This window comes from Rattus norvegicus, chromosome 1 (genome assembly GCF_021556685.1).
Source record: "Rattus norvegicus strain SHRSP/BbbUtx chromosome 1, alternate assembly SHRSP_T2T, whole genome shotgun sequence".
Classification (NCBI taxonomy): Eukaryota; Metazoa; Chordata; class Mammalia; order Rodentia; family Muridae; genus Rattus; species Rattus norvegicus.
The window spans coordinates 170,808,751-170,825,956 of NC_141534.1; the positions used below are offsets into that span (position 1 = coordinate 170,808,751).

At 40.3% G+C, this 17,206-nt stretch overlaps 2 protein-coding genes across 2 annotated transcripts; both read right to left on the reverse strand.

Moving 5' to 3' along the window:
• Window positions 1-2,771: 2,771 nt before the first annotated feature.
• On the reverse strand, window positions 2,772-10,228 carry Hbb-bs (hemoglobin, beta adult s chain). Its single transcript, NM_198776.2, is given in 3 exon segments — window positions 2,772-3,027; window positions 9,743-9,965; window positions 10,085-10,228. Coding segments are annotated over 3 exon segments (444 nt in total). The 5' UTR covers window positions 10,177-10,228; the 3' UTR covers window positions 2,772-2,898.
• Window positions 10,229-15,564: 5,336 nt separating this feature from the next.
• Window positions 15,565-16,941, reverse strand: Hbbl1 (hemoglobin subunit beta like 1). The gene is made up of 3 exons (NM_001113223.2): window positions 16,800-16,941; window positions 16,462-16,684; window positions 15,565-15,822 (listed from the first exon to the last, which is right to left on the reverse strand). The coding sequence occupies exons 1-3, from the start codon at window positions 16,889-16,891 to the stop codon at window positions 15,694-15,696; spliced, it is 444 nt and encodes a 147-aa protein (NP_001106694.1). The 5' UTR covers window positions 16,892-16,941; the 3' UTR covers window positions 15,565-15,693.
• Window positions 16,942-17,206: the final 265 nt, after the last annotated feature.

A 17,206-nucleotide genomic window follows, 5' to 3' on the forward strand; every position in this document is an offset into this window, starting at 1 on the left:
TCTCCCTCTCTCTGTCTCTCTCTCCCTCTCTCTGTCTCTCCCCACCCCCTCTCTCTCTCTCTCTCTTCCTGTCTCTCTCCTCCTATCCCTATGAGTCCTGTTTACTCGTTTAGTCATTCATCTTCTGGTCAAGTCCTCAACTCCTCTGCCTCCTAGAATTCTTCCTCTTCCTCTTCTTTGGGGATCCCGTTGCTCTTCCTAGTAAACACTGTGGCTCTGTATCTGCTCCTATCCGTTGTTGAATGATGACTATCATGATGACTGAACTGGGCACCAATCTATGAGTATGTGAGAATATCATCAGGAATCATTTTATTCACTTTGTTAAGAAGTTTCTTTCAGTCATGTTAGGCTCTATCCTGGATGACCAGACAGACTACCTCTGGTTCTTACTTCATGCCTGACTTTTAGGAAGATTTTCCTTGCTCAGGAATGTAAGATTATGCTTCCTGAAATGACTCTGGAGTAGCTCTGTCTCTGTCCTGAAAGCCTGTGGATTTTTGGAACTCTCAGTACTATCGGAAGTGTAGTTACTATATAACTTTTAAAAACACACACTGCAAAGTGTCTTTGTTTCTTAGAAAAGGAGTCTGGAAGTGACCCGTCCAGCATGTCCAGTTATTCAGGGTCCTGAAGAGGTACTACCTGAGGGTCAAGGCGGGGAGAAAAGAAAGAGACCAAGCAAGATTCAGTTGTCATGGTCTCGTTATTGAGAGGAATGTATAGCACTTAAAGCTCTGAAGCAGGTATTGAAGCAGGAACTGAAGCTTAGAGTGGGGGAGTACTGAGAAGTGCCCAAGGATATAAGGTGAATCAATAAACTGCAAGATATCCTCCTTGAACAAAGAGGCAACAGTCTTCCGGGGACATATTCTTTGAAAAGGGCAAGCCCTTCTCAGGAATCTGCTCAGGGTAGGGCCCTAGCTTTGCTCAGGCTAAAATATACTGTGACTGTTCCCTGAATCTTCCTGGGAAAGGCTTTTGTCCAACAATCTCATAATCTTACAGCAGCCATCTTATGGGTGAGCATCTGTGGCCATACAGACCAGAGTCAAGTAGCCACCTTGAGCTATACAGTCACAAAGCAGCCAGGCCCAAATCCAATATGACTCCCTACATGGGAGAATTTGCATCCACACCTCCAGCTCCAGTTGATCCAGAGGGTAACATTCAACCAGGCCTCTGGTTCTTCTTACAGATCCAGAGAGCATTATTGGACTAGAACCCACCCTACTTCACCAGGACCTAGAAACAATGTGGGAAAAGCTACCAGCTCCATCTGCTTCAGAGAAAAATAAAACTAATACATTATAATTAGGATTCAGTCAAGGAGTCCAACTATGAAATGATGTGCATCACCATCTAACTCTCTTTGAACCAGTGTCTACCACTAATCTTCATCAAACCAAGAAAAAAAGCAGGCAAGGGCTCTACTTACTGCAAAAAGGATTGCTCATCCTATCCTTCTAGCTAGGCAAAAGTCCTACTTATAGGAATTATGGGACAGTTATAAAAAGTTTAAATGGAAGACACTGCTTTGAGAACAATGGTATATAGATTTTAGAGCACTGGATGCTCCATTCAAGAGGGCCACATTCTATAAATATACTCGACTTCTTAGCAATAATAAAAAATTGTAGGTATGCATGAAATACCGGAGCCCAGAACTATTTTAATGGGTCCTACATTTTATTCTTTGTGGTTTCTAATTTCTCATTTTACTCTAAGTCTTTAGTTCATGTACAGTTGCATTTTCATGCCTTATGACAAGGGCTCAATCTAATAAAATTTGCGTTATTTTATTCTGTGCCTATACAGATCATTCTGTAAATAAAGGTCACGTATTAATGTAGTCATCTCAAAATCTTACTGTAACAGAGAGTAGAGTAAAGAAAACTTGGAACGTATATTTTGTTTGCAGAATTGAACATAACCTGGATGGTTATAGAAAGAAAAAGAAATTGAGGATATATTACCTATTGTGTTAATTCTATTAACTCCATGAGAATAAAAGTTGTCCTACTCTATGTAGAAGAGATTTGATACCAACCCATTCCTGGATATTGAAGATAGATTTATTAAGAAAAATAAGTGCTTTCATTTAAGGGAAATTGCATAAAACACCAGTAATGAGCCTTCAAAAATAGGTATTCTTATTCCCTCTAGTCTTATATTTCTCTCATTCTTAACTCCTAACTCAGGCCAGAGCATGGTATGTTGTGTAACGGTCCCAGAGAAAGCACCATTTGAAAACTCATAGTGAATATTGAATGTGGAGGCATGTTGTGACAAACAGAGCACTTCTATTCTCTCTTTAAGCATACCTCTATTGCTATTGGAGATGTCTAAGGTAACAGATTCAGAAGAAAATAAACTTAGCTAGGTAAACATGGAGGGAAAGCTTTAGAGAATAATGGTAATTTTAGGCAAGAATAATTATTGACTAGAAATCTGTGAGGTGCTGGGTAGGTAAGAGAAAAGACAGGAGACATTTATGAGGAAAACTAGAGAAAACAAGTAATTTACATAAAATGTAACCAAAATCTAGTGTGTAAATGAAACCATGTCTTGAATTTTCTCTTAGGTGTTCAGAGGGGAGTATTAGGAGCTGTGCCTTATAGCTTACTGTCCCAGCATATATCATGAAGCACAAATCATTTATTTCCCCAAGGTCAGAACTGAACCCTCACTGCTTTGTATCTTGAAACCTTAGCATGAACCCTTCTGTGAGACACAATTAATTTAACACATTTAACACTATATTTCATTGCAGTGAAAGTAAATGCCTTTAATTAGTAGGACAGATTTTCAAAGGTCTTTGTCATTTTGACAACAACTGACAGAAGCTCTCTTGGGAACAATTGACCATTGCACAAAGACAAGAGCAGGAAAAGAGGTTTAGTGGTACTTGTGAGCCAGGGCACTGGCCACTCCAGCCACCACCTTCTGGAAGGCAGCCTGTGCACTCGGGGTGAATTCTTTGCCCAGGTGGTGGCCCATCATAATCACAATCATATTGCCCAGGAGCTGTGGGAAGAGGGAAGAACCATCAACATAATTGCAGAGCAAAAATACCAGACACTTCAGGCTCATTTCAAATGGCGTTTTTGTTTCCAACTTAAAGTACTGAAAAATTATAACAAGAATTCTGCTATGTCAAACAGAATTTATATGTAAAATAATGCAGCCCTTCCACCCTGGCATGAAAGCCAATTGCTGCTACTATTCTTTAGAGCTGTGGGAAGAAACAGGGACTCACATATCTAACTTGTCCTCAGAGCAAGTTACTAGGAAATACTTAAAAGAAAACAAAAAGTAGAAAACACCAAATGCCATCTGGAACCCTGGTGCACGGAGGCTCCCGGAAAGAGCGGCGCAGATCTCCTCGGTTGCTGCCCCCGTGGAGAGGACTTAGGCAGTACCCCACGAGCACACTTGAGCCTCGGAACCTCAGGTAGGACCAACTTTTCCCCTGCAAGTGACCTGCCTGGTGAACTCAAGACACAGGCCCACAGGAACAGCTAAAGACCTGTAGAGAGGAAAAACTACAAGCCCGAAAGCAGAACACTCTGTCCCCATAACTGGCTGAAAGAAAACAGGAAAACAGGTCTACAGCACTCCTGACACACAGGCTTATAGGACAGTCTAGCTACTGTCAGAAATAGCAGAACAAAGTAACACTAGAGATAATCTGATGGCAGGAGGCAAGCGCAGGAACCCAAGCAACAGAAACCAAGACTACATGGCATCATCGGAGCCCAATTCTCCCACCAAAATAAACATGGAATATCCAAACACACCAGAAAAGCAAGATCTAGTTTCAAAATCATATTTGATCATGATGCTAGAGGCCTTCAAGAAAGACGTGAAGAACTCCCTTAGAGAACAAGTAGAAGCCTACAGAGAAGAATCGCAAAAATGCCTGAAAGAATTCCAGGAAAACACAATCAAACAGTTGAAGGAATTAAAAATGGAAATAGAAGCAATCAAGAAAGAACACATGGAAACAACCCTGGATATAGAAAATCAAAAGAAGAGACAAGGAGCTGTAGATAGAAGCCTCACCAACAGAGTACAAGAGATGGAAGAGAGAATCTCGGGAGCAGAAGATTCCCTAGAAATCATTGACTCAACTGTCAAAGATAATGTAAAGCGGAAAAAGCTACTGGTCCAAAACATACAGGAAATCCAGGACTCAATGAGAGGATCAAACCTAAGGATAATAGGTATAGAAGAGAGTGAAGACTCCCAGCTCAAGGGACCAGTAAATATCTTCAACAGAATCATAGAAGAAAACTTCCCTAACCTAAAAAAAGAGATGCCCATGGGCATGCAGGAAGCCTACAGAACTCCAAATAGATTGGACCAGAAAAGAAACACCTCCCGTCACATAATAGTCAAAACACCAAACGCACAAAATAAAGAAAGAATATTAAAAGCCGTAAGGGAAAGAGGTCAAGTAACATATAAAGGCAGACCTATCAGAATCACACCAGACTTTTCGCCAGAAACTATGAAGGCCAGAAGATCCTGGACAGATGTCATACAGACCCTAAGAGAACACAAGTGCCAGCCCAGGTAACTGTATCCTGCAAAACTCTCAATTAACATAGATGGAGAAACCAAGATATTCCATGACAAAACCAAATTTACACAATATCTTTCTACAAATCCAGCACTACAAAGGATAATAAATGGTAAAGCCCAACATAAGGAGGCAAGCTATACCCTAGAAGAAGCAAGAAACTAATCGTCTTGGCAACAAAACAAAGAGAAGAAAAGCACAAAAACATAAACTCACATCCAAATATGAATATAACAGGAAGCAATAATCACTATTCCTTAATATCTCTCAACATCAATGGCCTCAACTCCCCAATAAAAAGACATAGATTAACAAACTGGATAGGCAATGAGGACCCTGCATTCTGCTGCCTACAGGAAACACACCTCAGAGACAAAGACAGACACTACCTCAGGGTGAAAGGCTGGAAAACAACTTTCCAAGCAAATGGTCAGAAGAAGCAAGCTGGAGTAGCCATTCTAATATCAAATAAAATAAATTTTCAATTAAAAGTCATCAAAAAAGATAAGGAAGGACACTTCATATTCATCAAAGGAAAAATCCACCAAGATGAACTCTCAATCCTAAATATCTATGCCCCAAATACAAGGGCACCTACATATGTAAAAGAAACCTTACTAAAGCTCAAAACACACATTACACCTCACACAATAATAGTGGGAGATTTCAACACCCCACTCTCATCAATGGACAGATCATGGAAACAGAAATTACACAGAGACGTAGACAGACTAAGAGAAGTCATGAGCCAAATGGACTTAACAGATATTTATAGAACATTCTATCCTAAAGCAAAAGGATATACCTTCTTCTCAGCTCCTCATGGTACTTTCTCCAAAATTAACCATATAGTTGGTCAAAAAACGGGCCTCAACAGGTACAGAAAGATAGAAATAATCCCATGCGTGCTATCAGACCACCACGGCCTAAAACTGGTCTTCAATAACAATAAGGGAAGAATGCCCACATATACGTGGAAATTGAACAATGCTCTACTCAATGATAACCTAGTCAAGGAAGAAATAAAGAAAGAAATTAAAAACTTTTTAGAATTTAATGAAAATGAAGGTACAACATACCCAAACTTATGGGACACAATGAAAGCTGTGCTAAGAGGAAAACTCATAGCGCTGAGTGCCTGCAGAAAGAAACAGGAAAGAGCATATGTCAGCAGCTTGACAGCACACCTAAAAGCTCTAGAACAAAAAGAAGCAAATACACTCAGGAGGAGTAGAAGGCAGGAAATAATCAAACTCAGAGCTGAAATCAACCAAGTAGAAACAAAAAGGACCATAGAAAGAATCAACAGAACCAAAAGTTGGTTCTTTGAGAAAATCAACAAGATAGATAAACCCTTAGCCAGACTAACGAGAGGACACAGAGAGTGTGTCCAAATTAACAAAATCAGAAATGAAAAGGGAGACATAACTACAGATTCAGAGGAAATTCAAAAAATCATCAGATCTTACTATAAAAGCCTATATTCAACAAAACTTGAAAATGTACAGGAAATGGACAATTTCCTAGACAAATATCAGGTACCGAAGTTAAATCAGGAACAGATAAACCAGTTAAACAACCCCATAACTCCTAAGGAAATAGAAGCAGTCATTAAAGGTCTCCCAACCAAAAAGAGCCCAGGTCCAGACGGGTTTAGTGCAGAATTCTATCAAACCTTCATAGAAGACCTCATAACAATATTATCCAAACTATTCCACAAAATTGAAACAGATGGATCACTCCCGAATTCCTTCTATGAAGCCACAATTACTCTTATACCTAAACCACACAAAGACCCAACAAAGAAAGAGAACTTCAGACCAATTTCCCTTATGAATATCGACGCAAAAATACTCAATAAAATTCTGGCAAACCGAATTCAAGAGCACATCAAAACAATCATCCACCATGATCAAGTAGGCTTCATCCCAGGCATGCAGGGATGGTTTAATATACGGAAAACCATCAACGTGATCCATTATATAAACAAACTGAAAGAACAAAACCACATGATCATTTCACTAGATGCTGAGAAAGCATTTGACAAAATTCAACACCCCTTCATGATAAAAGTCCTGGAAAGAATAGGAATTCAAGGCCCATACCTAAACATAGTAAAAGCCATATACAGCAAACCAGTTGCTAACATTAAACTAAATGGAGAGAAACTTGAAGCAATCCCACTAAAATCAGGGACTAGACAAGGCTGCCCACTCTCTCCCTACTTATTCAATATAGTTCTTGAAGTTCTAGCCAGAGCAATCAGACAACAAAAGGAGGTCAAGGGGATACAGATCGGAAAAGAAGAAGTCAAAATATCACTATTTGCAGATGATATGATAGTTTATTTAAGTGATCCCAAAAGTTCCACCAGAGAACTACTAAAGCTGATAAACAACTTCAGCAAAGTGGCTGGGTATAAAATTAACTCAAATAAATCAGTAGCCTTCCTCTACACAAAAGAGAAACAAGCCGAGAAAGAAATTAGGGAAACGACACCCTTCATAATAGACCCAAATAATATAAAGTAACTCGGTGTGACTTTAACCAAGCAAGTAAAAGATCTGTACAATAAGAACTTTAAGACACTGAAGAAAGAAATTGAAGAAGACCTCAGAAGATGGAAAGATCTCCCATGCTCATGGATTGGCAGGATTAATATAGTAAAAATGGCCATTTTACCAAAAGCGATCTACAGATTCAATGCAATCCCCATCAAAATACCAATCCAATTCTTCAAAGAGTTAGACAGAACAATTTTCAAATTCATCTGGAATAACAAAAAACCCAGGATAGCTAAAACTATCCTCAACAGTAAAAGGACTTCAGGGGGAATCACTATCCCTGAACTCAAGCAGTATTACAGAGCAATAGTGATAAAAACTGCATGGTATTGGTACAGAGACAGACAGATAGACCAATGGAATAGAATTGAAGACCCAGAAGTGAACCCACACACCTATGGTCACATGATTTTTGACAAAGGAGCCAAAACCATCCAATGGAAAAAAGATAGCATTTTCAGCAAATGGTGCTGGTGCAACTGGAGGTCAACATGTAGAAGAATGCAGATCGATCCATGCTTATCACCCTGTACAAAGCTTAAGTCCAAGTGGATCAAGGACCTCCACATCAAACCTGATACACTCAAACTTATAGAAGAAAAACTAGGGAAGCATCTGGAACACATGGGCACTGGAAAAAATTTCCTGAACAAAACACCAATGGCTTATGCTCTAAGATCAAGAATCGACAAATGGGATCTCATAAAACTGCAAAGCTTCTGTAAGGCTAAGGACACCGTGATAGGAAAAATCGGCAACCAACAGATTGGGAAAAGATCTTTACCAATCCTACAACAGATAGAGGCTTTATATCCAAAATATACAAAGAACTCAAGAAGTTAGACCGCAGGGAGACAAATAACCCTATTAAAAAATGGGGTTCAGAGCTAAACAAAGAATTCACAGCTGAGGAATGCCGAATGGCTGAGAAACACCTAAAGAAATGTTCAACATCTTTAGTCATAAGGAAAATGCAAATCAAAACAACCCTGAGATTTCACCTCACACCAGTGAGAATGGCTAAGATCAAAAACTCAGGTGACAGCAGATGCTGGCGAGGATGTGGAGAAAGAGGAACACTCCTCCATTGTTGGTGGGATTGCAGACTGGTACAACCATTCTGGAAATCAGTCTGGAGGTTCCTCAGAAAATTGGACATTGAACTGCCTGAGGATCCAGCTATACCTCTCTTGGGCATATACCCAAAAGATGCCCCAACATATACAAAAGGCACGTGCTCCACTATGTTCATCGCAGCCTTATTTATAATAGCCAGAAGCTGGAAAGAACCCAGATGCCCTTCAACAGAGGAATGGATACAGAAAATGTGGTACATCTACACAATGGAATATTACACAGCTATCAAAAACAACGGCTTTATGAAATTCGTAGGCAAATGGTTGGAACTGGAAAATATCATCCTGAGTGAGCTAACCCAAACACAGAAAGACATACATGGTATGCACTCACTGATAAGTGGCTTTTGGCCCAAATGCTTGAATTACCCTAGATGCCTAGAACAAATGAAACTCGAGACGGATGATCAAAATGTGAATGCTTCACTCCTTCTCTAAAAGGGGAACAAGAATACCCTTGGCAGGGAAGAGAGAGGCAAAGATTAAAACAGAGACTGAAGGAACTCCCATTCAGAGCCTGCCCCACATGTGGCCCATACATATACAGCCACCCAATTAGACAAGATGGATGAAGCAAAGAAGTGGAGACCGACAGGAGCCGGATATAGATCTCTCCTGAGAGACACAGCCAGAATACAGCAAATACAGAGGCGAATGCCAGCAGCAAACCACTAAACTGAGAATAGGACCCCCGTTGAAGGAATCAGAGAAAGAACTGGAAGAGCTTGAAGGGGCTCGAGACCCCATATGTACAACAATGCCAAGCATCCAGAGCTTCCAGGGACTAAGCCACTACCTAAAGACTATGCATGGACTGATCCTGGACTCTGACCTCATAGGTAGCAATGAATATCCTAGTAAGAGCACCAGTGGAAGGGGAAGCCCTGGGTCCTGCTAAGACTGAACCCCCAGTGAACTAGACTGTTGGGGGGAGGGCGGCAATGGGGGGATGGTTGGGAGGGGAACACCCATAAGGAAGGGGAGCGGGGAGGGGGATGTTTACCCGGAAACCAAAGAATTATTATTACGTATTAAATAAATTAAAAAAAATTTAAAAAAAAGAAAACAAAAAGTAGATAAAAAAGACAAAATTGAAATGAGGAGAAAAGAAAGAGGTAGGGTAATAGAAAGAGGAGGTAAGAGAGGAGGAGGGGAAACTGAGATCAGGATGGAAAGTAAATAAGTCAGTTAATTAATTTTTTTAAAAAAGAAAAAACCGCAACTAAAAATTAAAAGTTTACTCAAGAAAGACGAAATGATAACATAGAACAGAGTGAGAGGGAGAAGTGATTGTGAGTAGAGGATAAAATAACTGGACTCCTGTCAACACTCCACAGGGCACACCCACACACCTTCATCAAAACTGCTTCCTAGAGTGGCTTCCTCTTTCCTTCTGATAGGAAGGTGACCAGGAAAGCCACAGGAAAGACACCCAGTGGGGAGCCCATCAGACTCACCCTGAAGTTCTCAGGATCCACATGCAGCTTGTCACAGTGGAGTTCACTGAGGCTGCCAAAGGTGCCCTTGAGGTTGTCCAAGTGTTTCAGGCCATCATCGAAGGCGTTTATCACCTTTTTGCCATGGGCCTTCACCTGGGGGTTACCCATGATAGCAGAGACAGAGGACAGGTCCCCAAATTTAGAAAAGTACCTCTGGGTCCAAGGGTAGACAATAAGCAGACTACAAAGGGAAACATAGCCAGGAGACAATAAAAGTTAGTGCCTGCTGGAAAGCAGACCTCTGTCTCCAAGCACCAAACTTCTACTTAGGAGCTGTATCCTTGTAACCTGGATACCAACCTGGCAAGGGACTCAGCGCCAATTTCAACAGGGTTCACCTTTCCCCACAGGCCATTAACAGTAGCCTTCTCAGCATCAGTTAGGTGCACCATGGTGTCTGTTCCTGAGGTTGCGAGTCAACACAACAGTATCAGAAGCAAATATAAGAAGCAACTCATTCTGTTCTGCTTTATATGCCAAATTCTGCCCCCTGATCACTCTGTCCTGTGTGAGCAGATTGCCAATGTGAGGGTGTGCCTCTGCAGGGTGAGGCTTCAGAGATGATAGCCATAACTACTCAGGGTGGCTATGGTACAGGCTTAGGTATAAGAGTTCCAGGTCTTCACTCTGAGTAGTGTGTGTTCTTACCCTTGCAGCAAACTCTGTCTCTAAAACATCCTTAACTATTGTATTTATGAATTTTTGCATTAATAACATAATTTGTCTGTTAGATATTACCTCTTCGATTTGTTTACTCTAAAAATGAAAATTTAAAGCCCTTTATACATGAGAAAATTTGCCTTAATTTTTGTTTGTTTGTTTTGCTTTTGGGGGGGTTGTTTCTTTCTTTGTTTTTAATTTGAGTGCATGAGAGGATCTCCCCCCACTAATGTAGATTAGAGAACATAAGAAAAAGACAACATAATCATTCTTCTATTGGTTTTCTTCGTCTTTGGAAGAAATCTTTATGTAGGAAAATAAATATGTATTCATTTATTTCAAGTATGTTTTATGTGTTTCCTTATTTCTATAATTTGTTCATTTAGTCATGTAATTTGGAGGAAGTAGCATGCAGCTGAATTGATCATGTCTTGGATATTTCTCTCTCTTTTAGTTCTTGAGATGGAGAAACAGAAAAAAAGAACTCTCAATTCAGAAAAAAAAATGAATTCGAAGCTAGCTGTAGCCCAAAGATTAAAAGTAATTTTCAGACAACCCATTATCTGGAAGGAAAGATTGAATGGTCCAGTTCTGTTTTTCTGTCTGTCATCATCTGCAGATGTCTGGAATATCAGAAGGACTTCCTGTCACTTAAATGGAAAGTTTCGTGAAATAGAAAGGGTGAAGAAAAGGAGAGAGAGAGAAAGGAGGGAAAATTGAAAGAGAGAAAGAAAGAGGGAGGGAAAGAAGAAAGGTTTTCCTACTGACAAGGAAATCCAGTAGCAAGGAGCTTGAATGACTTTCCCTGTGTTTTTCCTGTGTTCAAGAACTCTCTTTCTCTCTCTCTCTCTCTCTCTCTCTCTCTCTCTCTCTCTCTCTCTCTCTCCTCACTTCCCTCACCCTCACTGATTCAGTCACTCATTCTGCTTCCAGGTGTATACTATGTTTGCATAGAGTCATTTTCTTGCTTGATAGTCCTTACCTAGTCCCATTTGCTCCTTCTCTATATTTGCAATTACTGTTAAATTATTCAAGTTTCATCTTCATGCCCTTCCCGTCTCATTTTACTTCCATCCTCAAAACTCTAACATAAAATGTCCTCAACTTTTCATGCTAAGAAAAGCTAACTTTCTGATGTTAAAAACCCCCAGGAAGCCTTAAATAAGCTCTGAGGTTCACACAAAGAGAAGACATGAAAGGAGGAGGAGGACCTCAGAAAGGAGGCTTCAGCATGAGAGGATGAGGGAGGGACATAGGGTGAGAATGACTCATGTGTGTGAGAGAGATATGTGAAAGTGTTGAACCATGAAGAGAAGTAGCAAGCACTTCTTAGCAGTAGATTAGCTCAGCTCTTGCTCTGTCTCTGTTTCTCTGTCTCTCTCTATCTCTGTCTCTTAATCTGTCTGTCTCCCTGTTTCTCTGTGTGTGTCTCTGTCTCTGTCTCTCTGTCTCTCTGTCTCTCTCTCCCTCTCTCTGTCTCTCTCTCCCTCTCTCTGTCTCTCCCCACCCCCTCTCTCTCTCTCTCTCTTCCTGTCTCTCTCCTCCTATCCCTATGAGTCCTGTTTACTCGTTTAGTCATTCATCTTCTGGTCAAGTCCTCAACTCCTCTGCCTCCTAGAATTCTTCCTCTTCCTCTTCTTTGGGGATCCCGTTGCTCTTCCTAGTAAACACTGTGGCTCTGTATCAGCTCCTATCCGTTGTTGAATGATGACTATCATGATGACTGAACTGGGCACCAATCTATGAGTATGTGAGAATATCATCAGGAATCATTTTATTCACTTTGTTAAGAAGTTTCTTTCAGTCATGTTAGGCTCTATCCTGGATGACCAGACAGACTACCTCTGGTTCTTACTTCATGCCTGACTTTTAGGAAGATTTTCCTTGCTCAGGAATGTAAGATTATGCTTCCTGAAATGACTCTGGAGTAGCTCTGTCTCTGTCCTGAAAGCCTGTGGATTTTTGGAACTCTCAGTACTATTGAATGTGTAGTTACTAGATAACTTTTAAAAACACATTCTGCAAAGTGTCTTTGTTTCTTGGAAAAGGAGTGTGGGAGAATTTGCATCCACACCTCCAGCTCCAGTTGATCCAGAGGGTAACATTCAATCAGGCCTCTGGTTCTTCTTACAGATCGAGAGAGGATTACTGGACTAGAACCCACCCCACTTCCCCAGTACCTAAAAACAATGTGGGTAAATCAACCACCTCCATCTGCTTCAGAGAAAAATAAAACTAATACATTATAATTAGGATTCAGTCAAGGAGTCCAACTGTGAAATGATGTACAACACCATCTAGCTCTCTTTGAACCAGTGTCTACTACTAATGTTCATCAAACCAAGAAAAAGTAGGCAAGGGCTCTACCTACTGCAAAATGGATTGCTCATCCTATCCTTCTAGCTAGGCAAAAGTCCTACTTATAGGAATTATGGGACAGTTATAAAAAGCTTAAATGGAAGACACTGCTTTGAGAACAATGGTATATAGATTTAAGAGCATTGGATGCTGCATTCAAGAGGGACATGAAATACCTGGGCTCAGAACTATTTTAATGGATCCTATATTTTATTCTTTATGTTATCTAATTTCTCATTTTACTCTAAGTCTTTAGTTCATGTACAGTTGCATTTTTTTGCCTTATGACAAGGGCTCAATCTCATAAAATTTGGGTTATTTTATTCTGTGCCTATACAGATCGTTCTGTAAATAAAGTTCACGTATTAATGTAGTCATCTCAAAATCTTACTGTAACAGAGAGTAGAGTATAGAAAACTTGGAACGTATATTTAGTTTCCAGAATTGAGCATAACCTGGATGGTTATAGAAAGAAAAAGAAATTGAGGGTATATTAGCTATTGTGTTAATTCTAGTAACTCCATAAGAATAAAAGTTGTCCGACTCTATGAAGAAGAGATTTGATATCAACCCATTCCTGGATATTGAAGATAGATTTATTAAGAAAAATAAGTGCTTTCATCTAAGGGAAATTGCATAAGACACCAGTAATGAGCCTTAAAAACTAGGTATTCTTATTCTCTCTAGTCTTTTTTATTATTATTTTTATAACATTTAATGTTAATGTAAGCAATGAAAAAAGTACAAAAAACAAAATATAATATCAGTTATCAACATCTTTAAATTGTCTTAAATGTTTCATTTGTTGACTGTTTTTATTTATTATTGGATAATTTCTGTATTTACATTTCAAATGTTATTCCATTTCCCCTCCTCCCCCTACTTCTAGGAAGATACTCCCACCCAATCATTCCCAACTTAACACACTAACATTCTCCTATGCTGGGGAAACCAGTCTTCATAGGACCAAGAGCTTCTCCTATTGATGCCAGACACTACCATCCTCTGCTGCATATGCAGCTGGAGGCATGGGTCCCTCCATGTATATACTCTTTTGTTGGTGGTTTAGTCCCTAGGGATTCTGGTTAATTGATATTGTTGTTCTTCCTATGGGGTTGAAAACCCCTTCAGCTCCTTCAGACCTTTCTCTAACTCCTCCAATGGGGTCCCCATGCTCAGTTGGATGGTTAGCTACAAGGGTCCGCATCTATAAGACTCTGGCAGAGCCTTTCAGGAGAAATCAATATCAGATTCCTGTCAGCAAGCACTTGTTGGCATCAGCAATAGTGACTGGATTTGGTGGCTGCATATGGGATGGATCTCCAGGTAGGACAGTCACAGGATGACCTTTCTTTTAGTTCCTGCTCCACTCTTTGTCCCTGTATTTCCTCCTTTAGGTATTTTGTTCACCATTTTAAGAAGGACTTAAGCATTCACATTATGGTCTTTCTTTTTCTTGAGCTTCATATAGTCTGTAATTATTTTTTGGGAATTCCAGGCTTTTAGGCTAATATCCACTTACCAGTGAGTGCATACCAAGTGTGTTGTTTTCTGACTGGGTTACCTCACTCAAGAGGATACTTTCTAGTTCCATCCATTTGCCTCAGAATTTCATGTAGTCATTATTTGTAATAGCTGAGTAGTATTCCACTGTATAAGTGTACCATACTTTCTGTATCTGTTCCTCTGTTGAAGGACATCTGAGTTCTTTCCAGCTTCTGCCTAATATAAATAAGGCTGTTATGAACATAGTGGAACATGTGTCCTTGTTACGTGTTGGAGTATCTTTTGAATGTGTGCCCAGGAGTGATATAGCCAGGTTCTCAGGTAGCATTATGTCCAATTTTCTAAGAAACCTCCAGACTTATTTCCAGAGTAGTACCAGCTTGCAAACCACCTGCATCTGCTGTCCCCTGAGTTTTTGAACTTAGCCATTCTGACTGGTGTAAGAGTGAATCTCAGGGCTATTTTTATTTGCATTTCCCTGATGAATAAGGATGCTGAACATTTTCTTTAGGTGCTTCTCAGTCATTCAATATTCCTTAGTTGCAAATGTACCCCATTTTCAATAGGATTATTTGGTTCTCTGGAGACTTGAAGTTCTTGTCATACAAATCTTTCACTTGCTTGGTTAGAGTCACACTGATGTATTTTATATTATTTGTGACTATTGTGAAGGGTGCCATTTCTTATATTTCTCTCATTCTTAACTCCTAACTCAGGCCAGAGCCTGGTGTGATGTGTGACGGTCCCAGAGAAAACACCATTTGAAAACTCATAGTGAATATTGACTGTGGAGGCATGTTATGACAAACAGAGCACTTCTATTCTCTCTTTAAGCATACCTCTATTGCTATTGGAGATGTCTAAGGTAACAGATTCAGGAAAAATAAATGTAGCTAGGTAAACTTTAGAGAATAGTGGTAATTTTAGGCAAGAAGAATTATTGGCTAGAAATCTGTGAGGTGCTGGGTAGGTAAGAGAAAAGACAGGAGACATTTATGAGGAAAACTAGAGAAAACAAGTAATTTACATAAAATGTAACCAAAATCTAGTGTGTAAATGAAACCATGTCTTGAATTTTCTCTTAGGTGTTCAGAGGGGAGCATTAGGAGCTGTGCCTTATACCTTACTGTCCCAGCATATATCATGAAGCACAAATCATTTATTTCCCCAAGGTCAGAACTGAACGCTCACTGCTTTGTATCTTGAAACCTAAGCATGAACCCTTCTATGAGATACAATTAATTTAACACACCATTGCAGTGAAAGTAAATGCCTTTAATTAGTAGGACAGATTTTCAAAGGTCTTTGTCATTTTGACAACAACTGACAGATGCTCTCTTGGGAACAATTGACCATTGCACAAAGACAAGAGCAGGAAAAGAGGTTTAGTGGTACTTGTGAGCCAGGGCACTGGCCACTCCAGCCACCACCTTCTGGAAGGCAGCCTGTGCACAGGGGGTGAATTCCTTGCCCAGGTGGTGGCCCAACACAATCACAATCATATTGCCCAGGAGCTGTGGGAAGAGGGAAGATGTTTCAACATGAAGTAGAACAACAATATCAGACACTGCAGGCCCATTTCAAATGGAGTTTGCAGTTATAATCTTAAAAGACAGGCAGAATGACTACTGAGTTCTCCTGGTCAATTTTGATAAGAATTCCTCTAGCAGACAAAATTTATATGCAAAATATATATTTCCCTATCATCTTAGCCTGAAAGCCAATTATTGTTCTACTATTCCTTACAGGTGTGGAATGAGTGAATCATTGATCTTTACGTCCTCAGAGTAAAGTAGCAGGAAACACTTGAAACAAAAGAGAAAGTACTACGTTTTTTAAAGTCTAGAAGGTACCCTCATGGCTGAATAAAAAAAGAGAGAGAAAGTACATAAAAGATGTACTTTAAACCTGCAACAGAAAAATTAAAAGTTTACCAAAGAAAGAGGAAATGACAACATAGAAGAACAGAGTGAGAGGGAGAAGTGATTGTGAATAGAGGATAAAATAACTGGACTCCTGTCAACACTCCACAGGGCATATCCACACATCATCATCAAAACTGCTCCCTAGAATTGCTTCCTCTTTCCTTCTGATAGGAATTTGAGCAGGAAAGCCACAGGAAGGACACCCAGTGGGGAGCCCATTAGACTCACCCTGAAGTTCTCAGGATCCACATGCAGCTTGTCACAGTGGAGTTCACTCAGATGAGCAAAGGTGCCCTTGAGGTTGTCCAAGTGTTTCAGGCCATCATTGAAGGCATTTATCACCTTCTTGCCATGGGCCTTCACCTGGGGGTTACCCATGATAGCAGAGGCAGAGGACAGGTCCCCAAATTTAGAAAAGTACCTCTGGGTCCAAGGGTAGACAACCAGCAGCCTACAAAGGGAAACATAGCCAGAAGACAAAAAAGTTAGTGCCTGCTGGAAAGCAGACCTCTGTCTCCAAGCACCAAACTTCTACTTAGGAGCTACCTTGTAACCTGGATACCAACCTGCCCAGGGCCTCAGCGCCAACATTATCAGCATTCACCTTTCCCCACAGGCCACTAACAGTAGCCTTCTCAGCATCAGTTAGGTGCACCATGGTGTCTGTTCCTGAGGTTGCGAGTCAACACAACAGTATCAGAAGCAAATATAAGAAGCAACTGGTTCTGTTCTGCTTTATATGCCAAATTCTGGCCCCTGATCACTCTGTCCTGTGTGAGCAGATTGGGCAATGTGAGGGTGTGCCTCTGCAGAGTGAGGCTTCAGAGATGATAGCCATAACTACTCAGGGTGGCTATGGTACAGGCTTAGGTATAAGAGTTCCAGGTCTTCACTCTGAGTAGTGTGTGTTCTTACCCTTGCAGCAAACTCTGTCTCTAAAACATCCTTAACTATTGTATTTATGAATTTTTGC